Source organism: Spermophilus citellus, assembly GCF_964194105.1.
Source record: "Spermophilus citellus genome assembly, chromosome: 8".
Lineage (NCBI taxonomy): Eukaryota > Metazoa > Chordata > Mammalia > Rodentia > Sciuridae > Spermophilus > Spermophilus citellus.
Genome location: NC_138189.1, coordinates 150,728,726 through 150,753,503, shown reverse-complemented (window position 1 = coordinate 150,753,503; position 24,778 = coordinate 150,728,726). Strand labels below are relative to the sequence as shown.

At 40.2% G+C, this 24,778-nt stretch overlaps 1 protein-coding gene across 1 annotated transcript in view; it reads left to right on the top strand.

The window, feature by feature from the left end:
- FAT4 (FAT atypical cadherin 4) overlaps nt 1-24,778 on the top strand; it is a 155,550-nt gene that overhangs the window by 68,715 nt on the left and 62,057 nt on the right. The window contains exons 3-7 of the mRNA XM_081303696.1: nt 3,014-3,145; nt 11,212-11,473; nt 12,783-13,133; nt 18,928-19,850; nt 21,092-21,266. Coding sequence (XP_081159822.1) covers nt 3,014-3,145; nt 11,212-11,473; nt 12,783-13,133; nt 18,928-19,850; nt 21,092-21,266 — 1,843 coding nt within the window. The remainder of the gene's footprint in view (nt 1-3,013; nt 3,146-11,211; nt 11,474-12,782; nt 13,134-18,927; nt 19,851-21,091; nt 21,267-24,778) is intronic.

Here is a 24,778-nt window from a genome sequence, read left to right as displayed (position 1 = left end):
TCTTTAAAAATTATAATGCTTAAGTATCGTTTCTGGATATCTTCTTTAAACTTTTAATGTTTGATTCCTCTCTTTTATATGATAACATTTCAAAATAAACCCCACCATGTCCTAGTCCAAACAGGGCCCAGTACTGGTTTGCCTCAGATCAAGAGAACATGCCACACAGGCTAGGATCTATAGATGTCAGGAGAGGTGGTAACCGCCCTGGTCCAGGGGCAGGAAGCTCAGAGAGGGCGAAGTGTGGGGAGCAAATGTCCTGGAATCAAGGGGTCAGCAGAGCGTTTTCCAGGGGTAACATAAATGCCTCTACTTGTTCATATTTCTATTAACATATTTCACCTGTTCCCTGCAAGGAATGGTGACATGTCCTAATTTGTTCTGTATTTTTAATGACTAACATGCTTATCATATGACCCATTTATAAGACAGTGAATGAATAAACACTGGCACCATGTGCACATCAAAGCAATTCAGATCCCAGAAGGGAATACTATGTGCGTTTGTGGAAATACATACATATAGGTGTGACATATATTTTTCAAATATTCGTTGTCGTATTTACTGGACACATACAAACGTGAGATAGGTTTGCATTCCCCTACAGCTGACTCGCCTTGTGACTAGCTAGCTCTGTAACTTAGAGGGTTACAAGCTCTGCACCTCCATGGACTCAGCTCTCAAGTGGGAACATGATAGTGCTTAACTCAGAGGGCGCTTGTGTGTGCTCACGTGCGTGTAAGTGCATAGAAACGTAACCTAAAGCAAGGTCAAATACGTGGGTCAGCTGTTTCGTTAAATATTGGCAGGTATAGTGCAATTCGTATGCACACCATTTACATGAGAAATGAGTTATACCCAATTTTATCTTGTTTATAGTCCTGAAATGCCTGATATATTTAATTAATCTCGAACTTGATTCTTATTCATTTCAATGAACTATTCTCTGAATATTCATACTGACATATACATACACTTTCACAATACCCCTTACATAAATACATACTAACATATGCTCAGCCTCTCACATAACATTCACACAATCACACACACACACACACACACACACACACACACACACACACACAAGCCTACACGAGGTGGGTGTGTTGTTTTCCAAATAGGATAAGTTTTAAATTATAGATGAAAGACAATTTAGACTTTAAAAATATTATATTGAACTTAAAATTCAGAATTGACTTATGAGCTGTTCAGATCAGTTTATGTTATTCTTCATTTTTCTCTTCATTCATTTAAGGATTATGCCTACATATATGAAAATTTGCACATGTGTAACGTAAATATATTTACTGATTTCTGAAGCATACTAACAGTTTCATTCTTGGATGACCATCACATTGGACCTTTTGAAATACATGAATGTGTGTGTGTGTATTTCAAAGCTCTTTCTCTTGAGTAGTTGGTAAACCATCCTCATATCCCAGAAGTGAACGTTTCGATGGGATCTGGGTAGTGTGAATTCCTTTTCTCGGAGCCTCTCCCTGGCCCCACAAAGCTCCTGGGTCTGTCCTGACAGCCTGAAAACCAGGATCTTGACTTTTCATGGAGCACTTCCCTCTATGCCAAAGACTGTGCGGAGCAGCACTTCCGTCATCCACGCTGTCTTCACAAAATGTGTGGAGACAGGTACCATTGCCCTGACTTAGGTCAAAGGACTGAGCTATGAGAAATTAGATGTCCAAGTTCACACATCTATAAGTGGGAAACCAGAATTTGAACACGAGGTTATCCATCCTAAGCCTGCCAGGAAGCCAGCTGCGGTTGTGGTCACCATGGGTCCTTCCTGGAGGTATGGAAGGAGGCGTGGCAGCCTCCTAATTGCTGAGGCTGCCCGTCGCTGAACTCACAGGAGTCCCTGCTCTGATCCCAGGCCAGGTTCAAACCCTCCTAGGAGGCGGGGCTGGCCGCAGAGTGATCATTACACTGAGGTTCCTGTGTGGCTGAGTTTTCTCTTTGGCTCTGCTCATCCATGTCTAGCTTGTCTCGATTTCCCTCTCCTGACTAGTCAGGTTGCAGTGACACTTCTACCTGTCATCCTTCTCCCTTCTGCCATGCTCCAGATTCCTCTGATTTCCTGTCCCAGGTCACCCTCATCACGCCTGTACCCAAGGCACCTTTCCAGGCCTAGCTGTAAGGACAGTGTTCCATCCTCCTTCTGACCTTGCTGCCTGGGTGGATGGTTCTCTTCCCTGGCTCAGTTCTGTGGTCCAACTGGGGAAGGTTTCCCTTTATTACCAGTTGGCTTTCCCCTTTCTTATCAGAACTTCAGTTTTTAGCACCTAGCTCAAAAAACGAAACACATGGTTTGAAGTTATAATGTAGACTTCATGAATCCTTTCCTTAAACAGTTTTTCTTATGTAGAGAACACATATCGCTGGCCAGGATCTTTCACACAGGGCTGTAAATATTTGCAACCTATGCAAACAGGGGTCTGAAAGGAATGATTGCTTGATTTTTATCACCAAGAAGAAGTGCTGATAGGAATAGAGATAGAGAGATATATGTATTTTTCATCTCCCCAAAGCTGAGGGTTGACTTTAAAGGGGAACATTTTCAGTGTTTTTTAAAACAACATGTGCACGTCTTATTTTTCCCTAGACATCAGTTGGTAATATGTAAACATTTCAGGAAGAAAATTTCCACCACCTCATCTGTGTCAGGCAAGATTAATGGTTGAATGACAGATGGTCCCAAGACTTAATAGTTCTTCACTGGGGATTAAAATGACATTTGATCAGTGGGCCTTCTCTAGTGTAAGCTTCATGGTGATGATGTAAAATTAATTGCTACCAACAGGTCAAATGATCTTCGCTTGACTGTGTCTTCTATAAATATTTCACAACTTTCCCTAGGGGCCTGTTTTGCTTGGGATGCTGAACACACAGGTTCTGATTCATTCTGGGGGCCTATGGTATGGATTCTGGGTGTGTACTTTAACTGGTATCTTGTAGACACACAGGACCCTCATACATTGTTTCTCTCTCTCTGCAGGTAGAAATAACGCTTCAAGATATCAATGACAATCCACCAATATTTCCAACAGACATGCTGGATCTCACCGTGGAGGAGAACATTGGGGATGGCTCCAAGATTATGCAGCTAACAGCCATGGATGCTGATGAGGTAGCTTGGAGCAAGTCTCCGAATTTTTGCAACCCAGAATGATAGTAATTTATCAAATTCCAAGTACATATCGACAGCTTGACTACATTGTAATTAAGGTTTTGCATCGGGTGCTCCTTCCCAATGAACATTGGTTAGATCATATTTGAAATGTGATATAAGACTGTCAAGACAGAATCTATCAGGAGGTGATTTTCCTTTGATCAGCAATTCATAACTTAGTTAATTGTTGGTTGCATTTGAGATTTCTTAGCCAGATTATTTTGCTTCTCAAAAAAAGAAAGGATCTAAAAATATTCTTCATTTTCATGCCTCTGTCATTCAAATTTACTATCTGATGGCAGTTGAAGACTGATTTTTACTTTATTTGTAATTGCAAAAAAGTGAAAACTTTAACTCACAAAGTTTTAAAGATACCCTACTGCTTAGCTTTCACATATGTGTATGTATTACATATACATTTAAAACAAATTATATAATACGTGTTTTAAGGATATTATACAAACAAGTTAATGAATTTCAATTTCTTCAATAAGCAGAAATTTTATGTCCAGTGCTGAGTGTGAAGTTTAAGGACACAATTTAGGTTATTATCTTCTGTACATTTTGCATTTAGCCATGTAAGTTAGCATGCTCCAAATGGCCTGGGAACTTACATAATTTGTATATACTTTTTTTTTCCCCATAAAGTAAATGTATTGCTTGGCTGCTTCTGTTGCTGGGAAAAGGGTTTCCCTAATGTCCCAGCTGAGTGCAGTGGGATCCCTTTCCCAACACAGCAGAACCTTCATGTCCCCCACAGACACGCCTGCCACAGGGCTGGGCCTCCTGCCCTCCCCTGTGCCCCAGGGGGAGCTGACAGCTTGATTTTTAGCTGGAGTCTGCTCTTCATAAATTTATTTCTTTCACTTTAAACGAGTGACTACATTACAGACTAATATTAGCAGCCAATACAGATACATAATGTCCTAGTCATTTATAAATTTCTCCAAAATCTAAATAGTAAAAGGGAAAAGAATAAAGCACAGACATTTAGATAATTATAGTTCTCCATTAGAAAGGATTTGTGTTTACTACCTACTATTCAATTATATATGGAGAAAAGCCCACACTTCCTCCAAATCCTATCATCGAAAGAGTCATACTACTGAACATTTCTATTACTGATATATAGGTAATATCATTGCTGTGATTTAGCAAATACATTTTCTTAAAACTTATCATTGATAAAATATATTTGGATATATAAATTCATAAAATTTCATCAACTTTAATTTGAAAATAGCAATAACAATAACAATAAAAAAGTTCATATAATTGACATAAGACAATCCACATGGAATAATTGTAATTATAATGGTTATTTCATTGGTTATATTTGCTGTAGAATTAGCAAATGAAACTCATTTAATTGAAGTAATTTATTCTTATCACGTCAGAAAAATAAAACAGTAACCCTGTTAATTTTAATATGTATTTTAAAGGAATGCTATTTATTCCATAAAATACTATAAATAAAATGGGGTTATTCAACACAATTTATAGTGAATGACAAATGAAATTGTAATTCAGAACTTTAGTTGTTTTTAATCATTACACTGCTCTCTCAACTTTGGAGATGGAACATTCAGCCTTTCCAATACCAGTATCTTAGCTGTTATATTTTTATTTCTCTCCCTCTTTTTTTCCTTTCAAGAGTACAAATAAGTGTTAATAGAAGCTCGGTGCTGTGTGTTACTTTTCTTGCCTGTTAAGTGACTTCTGTGTGTGCGATCAGGTGTGCGTGCTCACGCTGCTGTCTAATTTGTCTCTTAAGATATGTTGATTGTTAGCATAAGATTTGAGGCAGTGGGACAGTTTCAGGCCTCTACCCAGTCATGATCCCACACTGGTTTTAGTTCATTTTATTTTATTTCTATTGAGAGTTGCTTTTTACATTTAAAAACGCCTCGGCATCTGGGCAGGTGTTTTCACTTAGACACCTCAGTTTGAAAGACTACTGAATACAGAGTGATGAGTCCAGGACACACAAGTCGCACATTTGGAGTGAGACAGAGTGAGGTAAGGGACAGAAAAGTGTAAGGCTATAAAGAAGGAAGGGCAAGGGTGTGCAGTGGGGCTGTCCAAAGGCCTGCAGAGCAGCAAAGCCTTCTACTGGATCTGCACATGTGTGAGTGTGTGCATGTGTCTGTACATGTGTATACGTGAGTGTGTGAGTGTGCATGATGTGTGTATGCACATGTATGTGTGTGTGCATGACTGTGTGTACGGATCATGCACGTGTGGGGTGTGTGCATGTTTCTGTACCTGTGTATGAATGAGTGTGAGTGTGCATGGTGCATGCGTGTGTGTGTGTGGGAGTGTGTGTGTGTGTGTGGGAGTGTGTGTGTATAAGGCAAGGAGAGGATGGAAGGGAACAAGGTAATGAACCTACAACTTTAAGGCATGAGGGACATTTTTGTGATATTTGGCCATTCTGTTTTTAGAGATGAAGCTCATTAGGCTGCTATCCTTCTTAAATACGTGCTCCCTTAAATTTTTAGTGGTGTTTTAGGTTTAATAAGTACTGAATATTTTGACTTCTGACATGAGACACTGACAGTTTTTTGGCCCTTTGCCAAATAGCATGGGCACCTAGACTTACCAAGGCATTTGGAAATGTTGCCCTTTTTCTTTGTTTGAATTATTTAGAATAAAGTGATATTAATGCTTTTAGACAAACCTTAATTTATTTTCTACACTCTTCTCAGCTTATTTCTCGGTTGAATCTAGAAAACAACAAAAAGAAGTTTTTGAAATGATTTCTCTCTTCCCCAACCATGGCTGCGTGGTTTGTTTGTTTGTTTGTTTTTATCATCTAGTTGGAACAGGACTGAACAGGAAATGAAAGGCGCTTCATTTAATTGGTGGCTAGTATTAAAATGTGACACTATCTGGTGTATTGACTTGGGATGTTTAGTGGAATTCTGTCTTTTTTTCTTTTTTTGGTGGTGCTAGGGATTAAACCAAGAACCTTGTGCATAGGAGGCAAGCATTCTACCAACTGAACTACATCCCAGCCCTTTAGTGGAATTGTTTACAACACTCAGATCATAGAGGTCATCTGCACATTATGTGTCAATATGTTTTTCGTTCTCTGTAGTCGTTTCCTTAATTGCTTAACCTACTATGTGAGTGTTAATAGACTATGGAAGTTTTTGCAGGGCAGTTGAGAAAGGCTGAAGGACATGCCTGGGGGTAAAGGAATCCCAGTCTTAGAAAGCAACCTGTACATGTTGATTCTCATTTAAATATCATTTGAAAAGTGTTGGATCAAGATACACATGTTTGCAAGCATCTGACTCTGTCAGCCGCTGTTTTCCTTTTATAAACAGAATTATTATGCCCATAATGAGGCAGGATGATCAAACATGTTCTCATGGTATCCTACTTGTTTTTCAAATGCTGGTTAAGGTTGTAAAGTGCATGTGGAATTTAGAGCTATTTACCTTCAGAATTCCTTCCATGTGCTTTTGTCTCTGTGGTTTCTCCGGAGAGTAGGGTATTTTTAAACATCTTTATTTCCACTGCACTGCAGCTGAAACATGATATTTGTTTCTTGTGTTGCTGATATGGCATATTTTGGATATTCTAAAAAATAAGACTTTCAAAAGACCTAATGAAATCATTACTCTTGGCCAGACGTTTCCAGGCATGCGCTAGTACTGTTACTTCACCATGTCAGCTGATTTTGAATATGAAAAGATTGTTTTAATCAGCATGTCTGATCTTTCTTTTATTTCAAAAGAATTGTCACAAGAATATCATTTATCATTTAGTCATTTTGTACATGGGGCATTTCTAAATATCAAGCCATTTGTGTCATAGCTTTATGTGTTTTTTTTCTTTGCTTTCCCCTAAATTCCAAGAGTGTATGAATTCAGCAGATCAGACGTGAGTGGCTGCTTCTATGCCTGCACTGTATACTGCAATGGTGGAATTCCTTGACAAATGGAACAAGGGTACAGAATGTGGTCAGATTACCAGTGTCAAATTCTTACCGAGTGTTTTTGTTAAACCATAAAATTACAATAAATATGTTATGTACTCACATACACCTGAATATACAAGATAAATGTGGGTAATGTGTTAAACTCAGTTATTCCATGATTAAATTAAAATGGGCTTTGAGGCATTTACTTTATTAAATTTTAAGACCGGTTTTGGGAATGTGGCACAAAAGATCACAAATGCCGCTAAACATAAATTTTGAAAGAAAGAATATTTTTGCCTAAGGCCATTAGAAGTCTTCCCCTTCTGTGCTTGACCTTGGAGTCCATGACCTGCGTTTGAAGGTCATGGAGACTAAAGTCTTCCAGCTCAACTTCATAATCCTGAGCAACACAGTCCAAGTTTTACCTAAAAATCTTCTTGAAAGTTCTTAATCTGAATATTTTAATAAGGAAACTTCTGGATGTTATTAATAGTAAAAGGTACATTTTTAGGTAACTCTGTTTAAGTGAAAAGTAGCCTTGAAGTCAACAACACCAACCTTGGTTACTCAGTGTCAAGATCAAGAATTACACATAAGGGGATGCCAGAAACCAGATTTTCCCCAGAATATGCAGACACTCCAATTGTATTTTGATCTAACTTGTTCATTTAGAGTACTCTAAGTCATCAAATATTTCTCTTGTAAAAAACTTAAAAATAATAACCAGCATTTTCCTGTACTTAGTGTTTCTCAAGGATTGTTCTAGAGATTTTTTATAGATATTAATTTAATCTTCACAGTGACCCTACTAGGCAGGTAATAGTACGTACCAATTGTACAGGGAGGAAACACAGGCCTGTAGAGGTCAATTATATGCCCGGCGGGAGGCACCTGGTAAGTAACAGGGCCAAAAGTGAGGCCCCAGAGCATCCCTCTCAACCTAAACAGCATGTACTTAACTCAATATTTTTATTATAATATGCAGAGTTTCACATATCTAGGAAGAACAACATTTCAACAATACAGAAATGTGTTTAGAAATAGATGTGAAAATACTATAGCATTAGCATCCTCCATTTCCAAATCTGCCCAGTTCCTTAATTCTCCAGATTTCCTTGATTTCAGACTCTGCTAAAATCCACCCCTCCTAGAGAGCTTCCCCTCACCTCTGAGGTGGGGATCTGTGCCCTTGCTTATGTGCCCCACCCTTCCTCTGCCATCTTGCTCTGCCCCTCCTCCCCTGCCCCTCCTCCCCTGCCCCTCCTCCCCCTGCCCCTCCTCCCCTGCTCCTCCTCCTCCTGCCCCTACTCCCCTGCCCCTCCCACCCCTCCTCCTCCCCCTGCCCCTCCTCCCCTGCCCCTCCCACCCCTCCTCCTCTCTCTGCCCCTCCCCACCTGCTCACACTCTACACACCTGTCTGTGCTCAGGCCTGTGCACTGTCCCTATCTCATTTATTCTAATTCAAACTCTCATCAGCTCCTGTGACTTCAGGGGACATTGCCATTCAGTGACCTTCAGATTCTTTTCTCAGATGTCATTCCCCAATCTGTAATTGCCAGATCGCAATTTCTACAGATCTCTCCACCCATCACTGAATGCACCACAAATAAAATTCGCCTTCCTGTCTTCCTCTGCACCAGAGTAGATGCCATTCCTGAAACGTCTTCAGAGTCTTCTAATTCCCAGAGAAGTAATTTGAAGATTCTTTTAACATTTTCTTCTCTTTCACTTTGCCATTGCCTAGGATTGTTAAAAGAAATAAGTGGAATATATGTGGAAATTTGAATTAAGGCAAACTGTTACTGTTATTTCTTTATCTTGTAATCATGTAATCTTGCTAGTTTCTCCTGTGTATTATGCTGGGTCTAAATCTAGAGCAAGACTTCTTGGGTTCAGATCCCTTCATCTCAGTCTCCTTGTAATCAACATGGGCACAGGAACGTGCTTTCATAACCAGCTGGCCTGTAGGGCTACCTTAATTAGTCCCCTTGAAGTCAAGTGCTCAGGGCAGTGCTTAACACCTAGTAAAAGCTTAATGACTGACCCTCCTGCTCCCTGGTTGGTGGTTTCTAGTTTTGAAGGTCATAACTCACATCACAGTCCTGAGACATTGCCCCTGTTCCCTCTACAGGCAGGGATTGGAACCTGTTCCATTCACTGTTTTCACCAACTTCGGGAAAGTGGAGGCCCCACCTCTGGGGCCCACATTCTTTCTCCTTTGGTACTGGGGACTGAACTCGGAGTCTGGAGATAGACTGCCACTGAGTTGCACCCTCAGCCCTTTTTATTTTTTTATTTTTTATTTTGAGACAGGGTCACACTAAATTGCTGAAGCTGGCCTCAACCTTGCCACCCTCTTCCCTCAGCCTCCTGGGATCGCAAGCATTGTCAGCTCTTGAGCTAAATTCTGTACCCTGCCTCCTTTATTTGGCTTCTCCTCACTCTAGCACATTATGTGTGTCAACAGTCTTTGAAAGGTTGCCTCTAATTAAAACAAGATCAGGTTTCCTGGCCCTAGAATTCAAATCAGTTTGTGTTATGTTTGAGATTCTCCAAATAGTATACATATCTTAACATTTTACTTTGACTTTCTTCTTTTGCTGTAGGTCAGAACTCTCCCTCAGTGAGCTGGCCAAGCCCCTCACTCTCTTTCTCTCTGGGCTTCTGCTTGCACCTGGATATCGTTCTCAGTCTGTTAGACAAGCTTCCCTTCTAGCAGCCCAGTTAGCTCCACTCTGCATATATCTCCCTTAGAAGAGCAACTCAGAGCCCTCCCTCTCTGTTCTCTGTTCTCTTGTGCTCATTGCAAGCCCTGGGCATTTGGCATTTGCCTGTGCTTGCCCAGGTCGGCTGGATGAGAAGGAAGAGGAGCTGAGGCTGGCACATGGAGGTTTGAAATCCACCCGAGGCTGAGAGTTGGAGCACAAGTTAACCAGCGTCTCAGAACCCTGGGTCTTCATTTGTAAAAGTGCCCCTCAGCGGTGTGGGTGCTACTCATTCTCTATCTGTTCGACCACTGAGGGCTATTTAGGTTGTTGGTAAATCTTGCCGACTGTGACTCGTGTTCCCTGAACATGGGGTCCTAATATCTCTTTGAAATAGTAATTTCAGTTCTTCTGCATAAATACCCAGAGTGGGATTGAGGTCTCCTGGTGGTTGCGTTTGCAATTTTTGGAGGACACGTCACACTTTCCGCAGAACTGTGTGGTGCTGCGTTCCCGCAGAGCAGGAGGCTTCTGGCTTCTCATGTCCCCGACCATGTTTGCTGCCTGCTGTTTTCTTGGTAAAAGCCACTTTCACAGGCTTGAGGTGACGTATTACTGTGGTTCTGATTTGTATTTCCCCGACTATTGGTGACATTGAGCATCTGTAAGCGTAGCTGTTGGCCATTTTTATGTCTTCTTTAGAGAAGTGTCCATTTGGACCCTTGGACTTTGTGCAGGATGAGATCAGGTTCCAGCTCATTCTTTTTAAGCCAGTTTTCCCAGAACCATTTGTTGAAGACACTAGTCTTTCCCTATTGTATTTCTCATCACCGTTGTCAAAGATGAGCTGATGTATTTCTGAGCTTCTTACTCTTGACCTTGGCCTGTTGTCTGTCATGCAGTCTTAATCAGTGACTCCCCAGAGGGATTCAGAGTCAGGAAGCATGGGGCCTTACCTTTGTTCTTTCTCAACATTTTTTTGGCTATTGGGAGTCCTTTGAGGTTCCCTAGTAATTTAAATTCATTTTTCTATTTCTGTGCAAAAAAAATGCCATTAGAATTTTATTAGGAATTGCATTGAATCTGTGGGCTGCCTGGGCAGGAGGAGGATATTGTGATGTCTGCAATCTTCCATAGCGTGGGTATGGATGTCTTTCCAGTTGTCTGTCCTATTTCACTTCTTATATCAGTGTTTGTAATTTTCAGTGTGCAAATACTTCGCCTCCACAGTGAAGTTCCTCTCCAGGTACAATTTGACATTGTATAGCATCAGAGGAAATGAAAGCCAGAGACACACTGTGTCACCTGCGTGTCACTCTCAGAGGTCTTGAGGACCCTGCTCTTCCTACTCTGCACCCAGCAGCTCAATGCCCTCTCTCTCTCCACAGGGTGCAAATGCTCTCGTCACCTACGCTATCATCAGTGGGGCTGATGACAGCTTCCGCATCGACCCCGAATCTGGGGACCTGATTGCCACCAGGCGGTTGGACCGGGAACGTCGCTCAAAATACTCCTTGTTGGTTCGGGCTGACGATGGCCTTCAGTCCTCGGACATGAGAATTAACATAACGGTCAGCGACGTGAATGACCACACGCCCCGATTCTCCAGGCCAGTGTACTCCTTTGACATCCCTGAAGACACAGCTCCTGGTAGGTGGCAGGTCCCTGATGCTTGTCCTCAGGAATCACCTTTGACTACAGTTAGCACTGTGCTCCATGAGTGCCTCTTCTTCACCGCTTGCTACCAGTTATACAAACATCCGCACCGGGATGGGAATCTTGCAATTAGCTTTCTCTGGTATAATTTCCAAGAAAATTGCTAGATTTTTGAAAGTGAATGAGGTTAGCCATTTGTCTGATTATTAATTATAGATATCTCTGTTTCAGAAAATATTTATGGTGTGGGTGTTGATTTTTTGGCAACCACAGTTTTGATGCTCTTTTACCACTTTAAAAATGTATGTGATCGTGCTTTTTTTTTTTTTTTAATTCAGAAAGAGCAAAGAGAAACACTTGAAAAACTGTTCTTAACAGTTTGAACAATGAGTAACTCAGTGACCCAGGACAAACAAATTGATTCACTTCTCTTAGCTTCAGTTTCTTCTATAAACTGGAAACCATAATTCCGTTCGGAAATAGTGTAATGATTAGTTTAGAAAGTCTGTGTGAGTGTACGAGGTTGGGGCTTAGGCCTAAGTAGGTGCTCAATAAGTATTAAACCCGAATCTTGAACTATAAAGCTACTTTAACCCGAATCTGGCCTCTGCACATCTTATGCTGCGATTGAATCTGAGCATCAGTGCCATGCTTCCGTTGTGTGTGAGGCTTCATTGCCATTGTTAGAAATCCTTATCTAAAGTTAGAATTTTATTATGAATTGCATTTGGAAGAAATTGTGTGATAAGGCTTATGATACTCTACAAAGGAAATGCACATTTATAGACGTCTCCCTTCCCCTGCAGTCTTTTCTTCTCTCCCTCCAAAGAGTTGCTCATGTCCATGAAATTCTGATCACATTTATTTCTTGCTGTAAATACAGCTGCGACTACATGAGCTGAACAATGCACAATGTAGAGTCCACATGTGTACATGGAATTCATTGTATTACTTTTACTTTGATTGCATCAGGTTGAAAAGTAATACCAGAAGTTGGATAATCCCTCAGAACTTTTACACTATTACCTGAGACCCACTGATAATAAAACACGGAACACACATGTTACATGTATCATACATGTCACATGCAAACATGTAACATGTAAATGCATGACATACATGTTTTATTAGTATATGGCGTTTCAGGGACACTGTAGAAATCTGAAGAATATTATGTACGCAGTAATTTCGTAGTGGTTCTCTTGTGAAAGCAGTTGACAATATATACACGGGCCTGGCATCTCTGTGTGTGTCCCTGCTATCCTCCTGCTCCCTGAACTCAGACTCCCTCTCTTTTTGGTAGGTTCTTTGGTCGCAGCCATTTTGGCCACGGATGATGATTCTGGTGTGAATGGAGAAATCACATACATTGTGAGTGAAGATGATGAAGACGGCATATTTTTCCTGAATCCAGTTACTGGAGTCTTTAATTTGACTCGAGTATTAGATTATGAAGCACAGCAGTATTACATCCTCACGGTTCGTGCTGAGGACGGTGGGGGACAGTTTACCACCATCAGAGTTTACTTCAACATTCTGGATGTCAATGATAACCCACCTGTTTTCAGCTTGAATTCCTATAGCACGTCACTAATGGAAAATCTACCTCTAGGATCTACTGTTCTTGTGTTCAATGTCACTGATGCAGATGATGGTATGTGCCTTATAATAACTCCCAAAATCTCATTAAATATCACTGATATTAAATATTTTCTTCATTTCCTGTATTCAGCTTTTGCAAAATTATAACTCAACTACTGAGGGTTTTGAAATTAAATACTTCATCAGTTTTTACTTATAACAGTTACACAACAGAGATTGTATCATTTTGAACTTGTAATTCAGAAAGAATAGGATCTTTGTCCCATATTTTGGTCAAGGTACAGGAAATTGTACCTTTATTTTATTTATGCATTTATTTATTTATTTTTGCCCTAAATTTGTGTCAGTTTTGAAGTTTAGTCATAAGCCAGCATTTTAGTAAGTTTTTGTTAGGTAAAAGAAACATTTAGTTTTGTATGCATTATTTTAACTTAAAAAAGGATAAAATCTGGAAACAAAAGAAAACAAAAACCTTAAAGAAAAATACTTAAGATTAAATCACTAAATGATGTACTTCAGAATGAAAATCAGTAAAGATATTTTAGTAAGTTCTCATGATTTGATTCAGAGGATAGCCTTATATTTATTTAACTTCTGCCATATAATCAAATTGAGACTTTGCATTAAGTGTGTGTGTGTGTGTGTGTGTGTGTGTGTGTGTGTGTGTTTGACTTGTATTTTTAAAAAAGCATCTGCAAACTTTCATTTAAAAGCTGACCCCCTCGGTCTTTGTTCTGAGACCTATTTTGCAAATACAGGCATCAGATAATATAGCACTAAAGATAACACTGTACAGATTATCAGTTTTGAGCTCAATGATTTGGAAAGTTGTTAGTGTACCTTGTTTTTCTTTCTTTTGGATGCAGCCAAATGTCTTTGGAGTGAATAAAACAAAACCCACTTCTTGAAGCGGAAGTAGATCTCCAGCCTCATGACACCTTAATTTAGAGTTTCCTGGTTGTGATGTGCATGATTCATATCATCTCAGAATGCCATGTTGTCTCAGCACTCATTGTGATCTATATTTAGTTCCCTTTTGGTGGTATCTAGAAATGCCACTTAGATAAGAGAAGTAAAAGGCACAGCTTTTCAATATGTGCTTCAATAAACAAAGTTAGAAATGCTCTCTTTAGCATTCATTAGGTGCATTTTGAGGTTTCTTCCTCTTACTCAAACATAGTTGACATTGGACAGGTAAAAATAGGAGTACCTGTAATAGCAATACTACTACTATTGCTACCATCTTGCTAATATAATACAATAAAAACTATATTACCAGATGTTAGTTTGCACCCAGTCCTGGTCAAAGAACATTGCACACTCTTTGGGTACCACCTGCCAGGTCTGTAGATCTGCTCCAACGAGATGTGCAAGTACAACCGTGCCTTACCTCTCTTTCCGAGGTCGATTTTTCTGCTGTGGTAACTTTCAGTTTACCTGTTCCCAGAATATGAACATTTGAAATGCCATTTATACATCCTTCAGTTATTTTTCCTTGTAGCTGAGCTTGATCTTCCCGTAGTTAAGAATTTTCCATGGTATATCTCTGTGATTTATTTATTATTTGCTGGAGAGAGCCCATTGTTTCATAAAATTGTGGGTTCCTCTGGAATAAATTATGTTTACCCCCATAACTTAAAATGTGGGTTACTGGGAAAAAAAGCAAAAAATAAAATTTATTTGTCAACAACCTGCTGGAATGTTCCAAGTATGTTGGAGCACAAAATTAACCATAGACTCCAAATCCCTGTTCACGGACTTTTTTTCCCCTTTGATTGTGTTGCATAAAAGTTACAAGCTACATTTACCCATTGTTTTAGTTTTGAATACTTTTATCAGTGCAGTTTCCTGTACCTTGACCTAAAATATGGGACAAAGATCCTATTCTTTCTGAATTACAAGACTAATGATAAGGATAACCTTGTTGGTAAAAATTACTGAGTTTCACCAAATACTTCTTAAATATTTCACAATATGATTTAGGCATATTTTTTTGGAGGGATCGTACCAATAATTGAACTCAAGGGCACTTGACTCCTGAGCCACATCCCCAGCCCTGTTTTGTACTTTATTTAGAGACAGGGTCTCACTGAGTTGCTTAGCACTTTGCCATCTCTGAGGCTGGCTTTGAACTTGTGGCTGAGGCTGGCTTTGAACTCCTGCCTCAGCCTCCCAAGCTGCTGGGATTACAGGCACCCGCAGCTGATTTAGGCATTTTTAAATTAGTAAATTAATCTTAATCTCTGATCAACAGGTTCCTGAGGAGGTCATATTGCCATATTAGGTGAAGGGGAAGACATGAAAATGGATTTAACATTTGCTGTTATCTGTAACCTCACTCTAACAGAGTTTAACACCTTAGGTGATGAGACCATTTCATGAGAATAAGGCCCATGTTTCACTATTTTCATAAAATAGGTAGTAGCTGTATTAATCTCAATGTCTCCATGCAATGATAAAGAATTATATTGAGGAAAACCACTGTAAAATGGGGACATCATGAAAAGACCCCAGTTTTGATTATTATTTTATTATTCTATAAACCAGACGTATTTTAGAATATCAGGAAGTCATGTGAGAATATGAGGATGGTGACGTAATTTGGGCTGAACAACTTTCCCCACCTATGCTCGATGCACAGTGCAGACCTTCGGCATCGCAGATGGGTTGATGGATTCCATGCCCTGTGTCCTGCAGGCACTGTTAGGACCTGCTGCATGAAGATGGTACATTTCCACGTGCTGCCACTGTGGACGGCCTGGCCAACATGAGTTCTTTGTGAATAAAGGCATGCGTTTTATCACAGAGTGACATGTACCTAGTTCTTGCATGTATTTAATCATTTAGTTCTGAAGTGTTTGCCTATTCATATATTTCATGTGCCACGATCCTTAGAACTAAATTCTTCACTGAAATGCAAATCTCTTTGTTTCCATATATAAATACACACACACACACACACACACACACACACACACACCAATAAATCTGCCAAGAGGAATCATAGAACTGAATGACTTTCAGAAAATCGAACACAAATGGTTTGAAATGTGGGCTGTTTTTAGTTTAAAGATCTTCTGGGCTACAAAAGCCCACTAAATTCAAGTTTCAACACTTATGGAGAGAATTTAAAATCTAAAAATAATCGATCTACTTTTTCATGATTCAGATGTTTGATGCAAAGAGCAGAGGGAGGGATGACCCCAGCTTTCTCTTTTCCGGGGTGCGGCGACCGTGGGGGAGGTTGTCGGTGTTGGTGTGCCTGTGTGTGTTTTCTAGGTGTGGGCATGTTTCCAAAGGCACTTATTAGACTTGTCAGGAATGAAAAGTTTCCCTCTTCACAGGAAAGTAAAGGTGGACAGTTTCTGAGGCCTGTAGTTCAGCAGTTAGTGCTCAGTTCTTGAGATAAGAGCTGTTTCTTAGTTTGCAGTATTTTTTACAAAAATAGTGTTTTTTTTTTTCCCAGTGATAAGAGCTGCTACCTTCTGTTCATTTCTGTTGTTGTTAGCTAACATATTCATCATAATTTGTTGAGTGGAAGATCATGGTTTTCTTCTTCCTAACTCTAGGCAGTCTCAGACCCCCTTCTTCCCCCAAGCAAACACCCCACCAGCTTTTCCCCGTAGGAAACGTCCTGTTCCTGTTTACGACAAGGTTATAAAGTCCTGGTACTGTGTTCTGCTTTTGCCTCTGTAATTTTGTTGTTTACCTAAGGAAGGAGCAGGCCTGCTGGCCCGGACACTCAGAGCATCCCTTCATTAGCTCACATTTCAGGGGATTTAGGGAGGGACAGCTCAGGCCTCACAGCCATGTGGACTGTCGTCGGTATTCCTCATTTCTTTTAACCTTGGTTTGGAAGATTTCATAGATCTTCATGTAACAATTCAATCCCTTTGCTCATTTGTATCATTTTATTTTTATTCAGTTTTTTTTTCCATAACTACCTATCTTAGTATCTGTGTTTGGGTTTTTAAAGGAAGAAGCGTTCAACATTCACTGCTGGACTATGTCACAGGAAAGACAGAGAGATGTCCTCAGAAAGAATAAAAGTTAGTTATTCTGTACACACAGCCTCTCCTCCATATAAGATCGTCAAGGGTAAAATGTTCCACCAACATTGATGTACATTTTTATCTCCAAACCTGTGGAGTTTTAAGAGGAGGAGGTGAAGTAGGCTGTTGACCTTTCTCTATCCTGATCTTAAATTCTTTTTGTCCCCTGCTGGTGAATTGACCTGTGGACCCCATTAGCATTATTTATTCATATTTCCCTGATCTTCAAGCTCCTAAGTATTCTGAACTCTATAACCTCAGCTTTGTGCATTTCTGACTAGGCTTAAACTGTAAAGATTAAATATTGCAGCTCATAATGAGAAGAGGAACTACCTTTCCAAAGATTTGCACCAGATTGTTCACTCTGAAGTTTGGGGTCAATACATCAGTTCTTGAAAGTTATGTTCACAAATATTTTTTTTCCCCTCTGCATCGGCACATAGGCAAAGGACATTAGAGACCATCAACTCACAGGAAAGGAGTAATATGGTGTTATTGAAAAGAACAGGCGCTACACAGTAGGAGGGAAAATTTCATCACTCAGGTAGCTGCCTCTGTGAGGAGCTCCATGAGATTCAAGAGAGGGCAAAAGCTAACCAGATACTCACAGAATCCTGAGAAAAAGTATGTTTGGGAAAAGAACAAAAGAGTGATTTCATTTCTCTGGGACACTTGGCAAGAGCAGATGTCATTTCTGCAGATGGAACTCAGAAACCTAAATATTTGACTAACTCGTGGAGTATGGATGCTGTTTGTAAGCAATTCATGTTTATCAATAGATTGTCCCTAGCCCCCGAGTTTAAAATCTTTATTAGGGGTGGACTCTCTTGTGCCTCAATCCCTAATCATCACAATATCCTGTAATAGCATGAGGAATATTCCTCACATTTTAAGGGCAAAATATAAAAAGGTGCATGGCCTTGAGTGCCACTATTTTGAGGCAGAAAATCTGACTTTCTTTCTGTCTCCACTGCTTATTTTCTATTCACCTTTCTGCTATTTAATGAAAAATAAAATAGGTTGGTGTATTCTCCACATCATCTTTACTATCAGAAGCTCTGCAATCATGTTCTGAAATAAGAATTTAGATATTTTTAAAGTAAAAAAGTGACACATATTCCTTGGGGAAAAAAAGAGATGTTATCTAAATATGGCCCCATAATAGCATGAACATTTATGCTTAAAGAATTCAATGCATAATTTTACTGCTAACAATTCCTTTAAAGAATACTTTTAAATATGTATAATAAAATTTGAGAGACAGTTATTTTCTCAAAGGCCATTACTTGGTCAGATGCTTAATAGGAATTAAAAAGTATTTATTGGTTCTGACAAGAAATGTAAAAGTAGACTTAAAGCATCCATGACTAATGCCATACATCAGAACATTTTATTACTCCTCTCTGAAATTGATGTCAGCTTCAATAAATTACTGAAGTTAGAAACGTTTGAGTAATAATACAGATTGTGGCACTGTTAGTTTTGGACTCTGGGGAATTATGTGATAAAAACAAGGAAATGTATAGAAAAATATCTGCTCTCTGGAATCTTTTTCTCCTCTCTTGTAATTTAATGTTTCAACATTGTAGTAAAGAGCGTGCCGTGTATGGATCATTGGTTCACCAGATTGTAAACATCTTTTCAGATCAAAAGTTAATAGGAAGGGAATGATGTGTATGTATTATTTACTAAAAATAATTTCACCAAGTGTGTCCAATTTTTCTACCATATAGCAAACATGCAGTAATAATCTGCAATCAGCACACATTAAGTGCTTTTTCCCTTTAATTTCAGGTGTCAACTCCCAATTGGCTTACAGCATTGCTTCGGGTGACAGCCTCGGGCAGTTCACAGTTGATGAGAAAGGTGTGCTGAAAGTCCTGAAGACGCTGGACCGAGAGAGTCAGTCCTTCTATAACCTGGTTGTGCAGGTGCACGATCTGCCGCCGCTCCCGGCCTCCAGGTTCACGAGCACTGCCCAAGTCTCCCTCATTTTGTTGGACGTAAATGATAACCCACCAGCGTTCCTTTCCCCTAAGTTGACTTATATTCCAGAAAACACCCCTATTGATACCATTGTTTTCAAAGCTCAAGCCACGGATCCAGACAGTGGCCCGAACAGCTATATAGAGTACACCCTGCTGAACCCCCTGGGGAACAAGTTCAGCATTGGGACCATTGATGGTGAAGTGAGGCTCACCGGGGAACTAGACAGAGAAGAGGTTGCTAACTACACTCTAACAGTGGTGGCTACGGACAAAGGTCAACCTCCTCTCTCTTCCTCTGCAGAGGTAGTAGTTATGGTCCTTGACATCAACGATAACAACCCTGTTTTTGCACAGTCTTTGTATAAAGTGGAGATCCACGAGGACACACTCACAGGAACAGACATAGTGCAAGTCTTTGCAGCTGACGGAGATGAAGGCACGAACGGACAGGTGCGCTATGGCATTGTGGATGGCAATGCCAATCAGGAATTTCGGATCGATTCCGTCACAGGTGCCATCACCGTGGCGAAGCCTTTGGATAGAGAGAAGACCCCTACGTACCTTTTAACTGTTCAGGCTACAGATCGGGGAAGCACCCCCAGGACCGATTCCTCCATCGTCAGCATTGTTTTGCTGGACATTAATGACTTTGTTCCTGTGTTTGAGCTATCTCCGTATTCTGTAAATGTCCCTGAGAATTTGGGGACACTGCCTAGAACAGTCCTTCAGGTCAGTATATTTAAGCATGAGAAAGATTGCATTCACTCTACGACATCTAATTGGAAAGCCGGTCCTAGACAGTGTTCACGCGCACCCCCCATTCTCTCATTCTCGTCCATAAATGCTTAGTTGCAGATAGACCAGATTTGGAAAAGGAAAGCTTACGTGAGTCAAAAGGAATAAAACCTATTCATTCCCATATAGATTGAAATGTTGTATCTCAGCCATGTTCTTTTGTGTATATTCCTGTTGCACATATTTATATATTTGTGTTGCTTTGAATTTCGTTTCACATGTCAGTAACAGCTGCACACCATGGTAAAGTAAAATGATATCGAAGTTGGAAAAGTTTCTTACAAGCAGTGTTCTCCCTTCCCTCCTCAAAACTTCAACTACCCAGCGAGACTGATGTTAGTGCTGCTAACACATGGACAGGCATCCCCAGGGGTTCCTGAGGCCAGGTTCTTGGGGTCCTGAGAGAATAACTGAGTGAGTTGCAGGCGGTTAGCAGCAAGGCAGAAGGTTACTGAAAGCAAAACACACTCTGGGAGCACAGAGTGGGCAGAACTGCCAAATAGCTCAAGGCCCATCTTCACAGTGGGGCTCACTTTCATTAGGGTGTTCTAGTTCTCCTTCTTCTCTGGGTGGCTGGGGTTGATTGGCACCTTGATTGACAGCTGAATTTAACATATTTAGTTCTCTATTACCCATGCTAAGTTTCTTTTACCCCCAGAAAATTCACCTGGGGGGAGGGAATGTGATGCTGATGTATGCTAACTAGCAACAAGTTAACCTTGGGTCAGTCCCTTGGGCTATTGTGCCTGCCCAAGATTGAGGACTTTCCCTTTAGAGACTTGAATTCCTCTGGGGTCCTCTAGCTTCCTCCCTTAAGCAGTAGCTTGGCCCAGTCTCCCCTCACTTCTGGCCGGTGTGGGGAGGAGCTGAGGGCCTAAGATGTGGTGGCCTTCTCTACCCCTTCCCCATGTCCTGTCTCTTACCTAACATTAACAATTTTTGTGGAGCCTTCCAAAATGTTAGACATTAATTTTATGCATATTTCAACACAAATAGACAAACATGATATATATTATTCTTCACCATTTTCATTTTTTACTTGAGAGCTTGAAACCCTCTTAGGAATATTTTTGTATGACTTACCCTCATTGTCTTTTCATTGATACATTTTATTTCATGGTGTATATTAGGATAGGTTTGCTCACATTAATGATGCATCCTGTTCTCCCCTGTAGGTGGTGGCAAGGGATGACGATCAAGGATCCAATAGCAAACTCTCATATGTTCTAGTTGGTGGTAATGAAGACAATGCTTTTACTCTCTCGTCCAGTGGAGAACTTAAAGTCACACAGAGTTTGGACCGTGAAATGAAGGAGCACTTTGTCTTGACGGTCACAGCTACAGATTCAGGTGAGTCCAATATAATTTGATTCAACTGTGAAAAATGTGTTTATGAGTAAATGAAAATATTCTCGTTCATCCTTACATTAGACATTTGTTGAAATCTACTAATGCTCGAAACACTCGTTCTACCTACATGATCAACACCACACAAGTGACTTCAGAAAATGCTCACGTCTGTGGTCAGGACCGAAACATGAGAATTAAAGCTCTGTTTCTGTAAAGCAGAGCAAATCCTTGTTCTGGAACCCACCTGAGTACCTCTGGGTGTGACCTACTCTACCACCTGAGTGAGGAAGCACTCACAGAGCTTCACCTTTGAAAACCTGCAGATGGTTTGATGGTCTTGGGGACAGGAGAGCAGGTCTGGGGGACCTCCACTTCATTACCCTCGAGGATCAGCTGTGCTGTAACAGGACTGTAGCATTTGATGAGCTTCCTGGAGCTTGGGAAAGTGTCACAATGGTTGGGCTCTCATTAGCTTAGCACAGCAGCGGGGTGCCCTAGGAGTCAGGGAAAGTAGTGCACATCAGACTTTGGCGTCTGTAGGAGGCAATGAAGTGCAGTTCATATTTTTAAAAAGCACTTTTAAACAGTGCTGTTCACACTGTTTGTTTTATGCATATTGTTACAAAAGTAGATTGTGGAGTACAAATTTCTCTTTACCATTTTTAGTTTTGATGGTATTTATAAATACAGAAAGCTACTAATTTAAAATTGAAGCAACCAAAGTGTACCCAAGAATCAATATGCCTTCAACAATGTAGAAATTGCTTAAATATTTGTTGAATAAGCAAATTTAAAAACACTAATTCCAGGGGATTGGTGAATTATGGAATGTTTTTCTTTAACATTTTTTATGGAAATAATGTCACAATTCAGTATTTAGTATTAAATTGTTAATTATGTTGAAGTATTTAAGAAAAAAAATGTTGAAATAGTCTTGAGCCAAAGGATATTTGTTGGACTTTCAAATGACTGAAATTATATGTGTGTGTGTGTGTGTGTGTGTGTGTGTGTGTGTGTATATATATATAAAATACATATTTTATATAATAGAGATACATATGTAAGAATAGTTGTAGATATGTGGACACGCAGATATAACAACATTCTGAGATTTCAAATAGTTATTTCACTGTTGTTGAAATGTTTTTTATTAATGTAATGATTTAAAATTTGGTAATGTGTTAAAAATTTTACAGGTTATAATGTGTTGTGTCATGGAGCTATTCATAAAATAGCAGGAGATTCTGAGTTTACAGGTAACAGATTTAGTACACTAAGTATTCCACGACAGTGCTCCTGACTTTTAACTGTGGTCTTATTTTCCCTCTTGATCTAGATATGTACATACATGTAAATGCCTCATGGAAGAACAATACTTTCAGTATATTTGAAGGCAGGAATTACCACATTACCTTAGTGCAGACTATAAAACTCTGAGGAATGATGAGCATAATGTGGTGTGAGCGCCATGTGAAATTTAACCGTGTTGATCTGAACGTGGTTCTTCGTGTGTGTTGTCAGTATTGTGCTTTGTGGTCAGTCATTAGGCATTAAGGGCAAGCATGCTTCTGTAAAAGTGTGGTCACTTCTGCGTTGCCCACATCAGTCAAGCATACCAAAAGTCATCTGGAAAAAAGAGAGGGTGTACTGAGTAGATTGCAGAGTCTGATGTTTAGAACTAAGGTTAAAATACTGCAGCTCTTGTCACGAATCCCAACTGAAATCATATGGACATCTCTAGGAGACACCAATACAGATAGACTTTGTGGATGGGAGTGGCAGGGAGAAATAGAATCAGGAATCCAGCTCCTGAATGAAGGTGCTAGTCGCTGTAAAGCTCGCTACACAGAGGTGAGTCACAATGCTAGTCTCCCAGGTAGGGAGGAGAAAGGACTGTGAGTGTCAGGGTGTGCGCCTGGTAGCCTGACATTTCCAGGGAATAGCACATAGAAGGTTCCTGTCAGAGAATTTGCACTTCAAACTATTCTAAGTCAAAAGCTGTGGCAGAGAAAGAACATAGACATGTAGACAAGAGTGCCTTTTTAAACCAAATACTCCTAAGCATTAAAAGTCTGTGTGACTGAAAAGCAAGGAGGGGATACTGTGGAGGGAAGGGAATGATGATTTACATAGAGAGCCATCTGTGGTGACCAGTGTGCCAGGTTTTCCAGACATTTATCCATTTCTACAGAGGATTTTTTTGTTATCATCTCAATTACCCAAAGACTTAAGTTGCCGCAGTCTTGGCTGGGCACAGAATCACGAGCCACCACACAGCTTTGTAGATTCAAACAGCAATTCTTTATTCCCGAACTCACACCGCCTCCACACACGTTCTGGGGCAATCCCAGTTCTGCTGCCGCCCAATTCACCTACTCCACGAGGCTTATTTCCCAAAATGCTCTCTGAATCTCACGAGAGTTCAACAGGAGCTTAGGCAGCAGGAACGCCCTAATTCCAGCAGCAATAATCCTCAACATCGAACTTCCCTAAAATCCAAGGTCTTAAACTGGGAACGCCTTGTCTTAAACCGGGAACGCCCTAAACCCAAGGATTGGGATACTTCCTCAAACTGCAGGATACACCCTAATCCTGGATCCACCCTCGTCCTTGGGCAGGGTCACCTAACATGCAATGTCAACAGCGAAATTAACATGGGGTACGCTGGCAAGGAAATTTCCTACTTGGTAATGGCCCTCAGCATTAAGTGTTTCTATTTCTTCTTCAAATATGTAACCCAAACTCAGAGTAGTTAAATAATTTGCTCAGAATTACATAGCCAATAAATAACAGAGTAGATTCAGATCCCAGCACATCCGACTTCGTAGTTCAAGTTGTGATGGAGGTTTCATTATGCAGATTGTTTTAGTCAGGTTTTTGTTTGTTTTTGACACTGTGACCAAAGGATCTGACAAGAATAATGTAGAAGAGGATTTTATTTGGGCTCTTGGTTTCAGAGATCTCAGTTCATGGACAGTCAACTCCATAGCTCTGGGTCCAAGATAAGCAGAACATCACGGCACAAGAGCATAAAGGAAGAAAGCTACTCAAAATATTAGGAAGCAGAGAGATCTATACTCACCAGGAGCAAAATATAAACCCCAAAGGCACACCTCCAGTGACCTACTCCAGCCACACACTACCCGTCAACTGTCACCACCCAGTTAATCCCTATCAGTGGGTTGATTCACTGATTAAATCACCTCTCATAACCTAATCATTTATCTTTGAACATTCTTCACTGCCTCACTCGTGGGTTTTGGGGGGACACCTCATATTTAAACCATAATATTTTACCCCTCCACAAAAGCTCATGCCCATTTCACAATGAAAAAAAAAAACACATTTAGTCCATTTCTAAGAGTTCTTATAATCATAACAGTTCCAACGTTGCCTAAAAGTCCAAGGCCCAAATCTTATATGAGACCCATATAAGACTGAGAGGAAAGATCAAAACAAGGTTGCATCCAACATATGATGGCACAGAGTAAGCATTTTCATTCCAAAAGGGA